This window comes from Triticum urartu, chromosome 7A (genome assembly GCF_056163025.1).
Source record: "Triticum urartu cultivar PI428250 chromosome 7A, HENAU_Tu73, whole genome shotgun sequence".
Taxonomy (NCBI): Eukaryota; Viridiplantae; Streptophyta; class Magnoliopsida; order Poales; family Poaceae; genus Triticum; species Triticum urartu.
Genome location: NC_141879.1, coordinates 521,970,818 through 521,974,817, shown reverse-complemented (window position 1 = coordinate 521,974,817; position 4,000 = coordinate 521,970,818). Strand labels below are relative to the sequence as shown.

The 4,000-nt window shown below is 42.0% G+C and overlaps 1 protein-coding gene across 1 annotated transcript; it reads right to left on the bottom strand.

Annotated features, from left to right (window-relative positions):
- Nucleotides 1–278: 278 nt before the first annotated feature.
- On the bottom strand, nt 279–1,676 carry LOC147960250 (uncharacterized). The gene has a single exon (XM_087533230.1). It carries the CDS (start codon nt 1,674–1,676, stop codon nt 279–281), a length of 1,398 nt encoding a protein of 465 aa, XP_087389356.1.
- Nucleotides 1,677–4,000: the final 2,324 nt, after the last annotated feature.

The following is a 4,000-nucleotide window of genomic DNA, read 5'->3' as shown; positions in this document are numbered from 1 at the left end:
GTGAAGAATTAGCAGTTTCACGTTCAATGCACTTTAAGCATGGAGAAACAAATTCTTCTTGAGAAGCGCTGATTTGTTGAGCAAGTAATGAATCGCGCTCCTTCTGAAGATCTTCATAACTCACTCTTAGCTTTTCAAGATCCTGCTTTCTTTGAAGAAATTCATAAGAAAGCTTCTCATGATCAGTTAAGAGAGTGTTATGATGACCTTGAAGGTTGTCAAACCTAGTCTAAAGTCTCTGAAGATTTTCAGTCAAGGCTTTAGTGCGATCCATTTCTTCACCCAAACATATCATCACTTTTGTCTAGCGTGTTTTGAACCTTTTCAAAAGCCCTTTGTTGTTTTACAGCAATCTTAGCAAGTTTAGAATAGCTGGGCTTAAGGTTTTCATCAGATTCATTCTTACTTGATTCAGAGGAGGTATATTTGAGTACCTTGGCACCCTTTGCCATGAAGCAATAGGTGGGAGCGTAGTCATCATCACCTTCATCAGCCTTGTTGGTGAGGTCATTTTCTTCAGTGTTGAAGATAGACTTGCTGACGAATGCAGTAGCGAGGGCTAGGCTCGCCACTCCGGATTCGGAATCCTCGGACTCCTCCTCTTCCTCATTTTCTTCAGATTCAGCCTCAGAGTCCATTTCCTTGCCAATGAATGTCCTAGCCTTCTTGGAGCTACTCTTCTTGTGAGATGAGGATTTTGATGATGAAGATTTTGAGGATTTCTTCTTTTTCTTCGCATCATCAGAACTGTAATCCTTGTATTTCTTCTTCTTTGATTCCTTTTCCCATTGAGGACAATCTTGAATGTAATACCCAGGTTTCTTGCATTTGTGACAGAGCCCGCTCTTGTAGTCACTTGATGAGGAATCATTGCTCCTTGAGGGTCTTCCAAAGCGACCACGTCTTGAGAACTTCTGAAATTTCTTCACGAGCAGTGCTAGCTCATGGCTTAGTTCTTCAGGATCACCAAGGCTGCTACCAGAGTCTTCATCTTCGGACTCAGATACTGCCTTGGCCTTCAGTGCGCGTGATCTGCCATAGCTCGAACCATAGAGATCTCTCTTTTCCGCAAGCTCGAACTCATGAGTATTTAGCCTTTCGAGGATATCAGTGGGATCAAGTGACTTGTAATCAGCACATTCTTGTATCATCAAAGATAGAGTGTCAAATGAGGAATCAAGCGATCTCAGCAATTTCTTCACCACCTCATGGTCGGTGATGTCAGTGGCACCAAGTGCTTGAAGCTCATTTGAGATGTCAGTGAGGCGATCGAAGGTTTGTTGAACATTTTCATTGTCGAGTCTTTTGAAGCGGTTGAAGAGATTGCGAAGAACATCAACTCGAGAGTCACGCTGTGTTGAGACTCCTTTATTTACCTTGGACAACCTATCCCAAATAAGCTTAGCAGTTTCCAAAGCACTCACTCTTCCATACTGTCCTTTGCTCAGATGGCCACATATGATATTCTTTGCTTGAGAATCGAGTTGCTTGAATCTCTTCACATCAGCAGCATTCAGAGAAGGTGAGACTAAGGGAACTCCATTTTCCACAACATACCAGAGATCATTATCAATTGCCTCAAGATGCATTCGCATCTTATTCTTCCAGTAGGGGTAGTCCGTCCCATCGAAGGTAGGACACCCAGCAGAGACCTTGATCATACCTGCAGTCGACATAACTAAACTCCAGGTGGTTAAACCAAAATCACACAGAACAAGGGAGTACCTTGCTCTGGTACCAATTGAAAGTGCGTTATATCGACTAGAGGGGGGTGAATAGGCGATTTTTATGAATTCTTCACTGAGGAATTTTCAGGTGAGGAAATTCCTTAGCGAAGAACTACTAGCAGCGGAATAAGTACTCAAAAGTAAACATAACAAAACACAAGCATAGTCATCATGAAGAAATGAAGACAAGCACAGAGTACAGGAAGCGTAAGCACAGGATAACACAGGATGAAGACAAACAGACTAAAGAAATTGAACTGAGGAATTTGAGAAAATCTTCAGTCAAAGTCTTCAAGCACAGATATGAACAAGCACTCAACACAGTTATGAGGAAATGAAGGAGTTGAGGAAATAGAACCAGTAAGCTTGGTGAAGACAAATGTTTGGTAGGCCAGTTCCAACAGCTGTCTCAGTTGTACGTCTGGCTAGAGCGGCTAGGTATTTAAACCTGAGGACACACAGTCCCGGACACCCAGCCCTAAACACGCAGCTCAGGACACTCAGTCCTCACCGTATTCCCCTTGAGCTAAGGTCACACAGACCTTGCCCAATCACTCATGGTAAGTCTTTAGGTGACTTCCGAACCTTCACAAACTTGGTCACTCGGCGATCCACAATTCCTCTTGGATGCTCTAGACCTTGACGCCTAACCGTCTGGAAGAAGCACAATCTTCAAAGGTAACAAGCGTCGGATCCACGCAGGATCAATCTCTTCTGTGATGCTCAATCACTTGGGGTTTGTAGGTGTTTGGGTCTTCCTCACTTGATGATTTTCGCTCAAAGTCCTCGGAGGATGGGTTGCTCTCAAATGACAAGTGTCAGTTTCTCTCGGAGCAGCCAACCAGCTAGTGGTTGTAGGGGGCGGCTATTTATAGCCTAGGGAGAAGCCCGACATGATAATACATGCCCTTCAATGATATGACCGTTAGGTGGATAGATATTTTGGGACAGCTGGCGCATAGCACAGCAACGGTCGGAATTTTGAGTAGAAAAATCCCCAGGGCTATCATGTTCCTCACTATGTAGGCAATCCGCACTGGCGAATTCCTAACTCCTCAGTCAGCACAAATTCCTTAGAGACCAGAAGAACTTCGTCTCTGTCACTGAAGAATATGACTGGACTGCATGAGATTTTCAATGGCTTCACTCGAAGGGATTGGTAGGTGTAGGATTTTGAGTTGAGCATCACATGGAAATTTTTCCTTAGTATTTCCTCGACCCCCTTTAACAGTACAGTGTTTCCTATGACTAAAGAAAGAGAAAATAAACTACGAAAACAAAAGTCTTCACGCTTCATGTTCCTCGAATGAATACCAAGTCTTCAAGGTCACACCAATTTCTTCACTTTCAAATTCTTCAGAAAGTCTTCAGAAATCCAAAGTCTTCAGTCGAAGAACTTCATTTTTAGGGGTCGACTTTCTCTGTAAATATCAAACTCCTCATAGACTTATAGACCTGTGTACACTCACAAACGCATTAGTCCGTTAACCTATAAGTCTTCAATACACCAAAATCACTAAGGGGCACTAGATGCACTTACAAGTATGTATTATTTCCAACAAGTCTGTTGCTCGCTCCATTGTTTCGAAGAACGGAGTCTTAGTCATCTTACCCATGAGGCATGGTTCGCAAGCATCAACTGATTCATAATCAAGTGATTCCAAAAGCCCATCAGCATGGATATTCTTCATGCGGTTTACACCGATATGACCTAAACGGCAGTGCCACAAATAAGTTGCACTATCATTATCAACTTTGCATCTTTTGGCATCAACATTATGAATACGTGTATCACTACGATCGAGATCCAACAAACTATTTTCATTGGGTGTATGACCATCGAAGGTTTTATTCATGTAAACAGAACAAGAATTATTCTCTGATTTTAAATGAATAATCATATTGCAATAAACATGATCAAATCATATTCATGCTCAAAGAAAACGCCAAATAACATTTATTTAGGTTTAACATTAACCCCGAAAGTATAGGGAGTGTGCGATGATGATCATATCAATCTTGGAACCACTTCCAACACACATCGTCACTTCACCCTTAACTAGTCTCTATTTAATTTGTAACTCCTGTTTCGAGTTACTAATTTTTAGCAACCGAGCAAGTATCAAATACCTAGGGGATACTATAAATACTAGTAAGGTACACATCAATAACTTGTATATCAAATATACCCTTGTTCACTTTGCCATCCTTCTTATCCACTAAATATTCAGGGCATCTCCGCTTCTAGTGACCAGTCCCTTTGCAGTAGAAGC

What these genes read in the sequence shown, in the direction of transcription:
- LOC147960250 (XM_087533230.1), bottom strand. Translation starts at nt 1,676, where the DNA reads ATGTCGACTGCAGGTATGATCAAGGTCTCTGCTGGGTGTCCTACCTTC.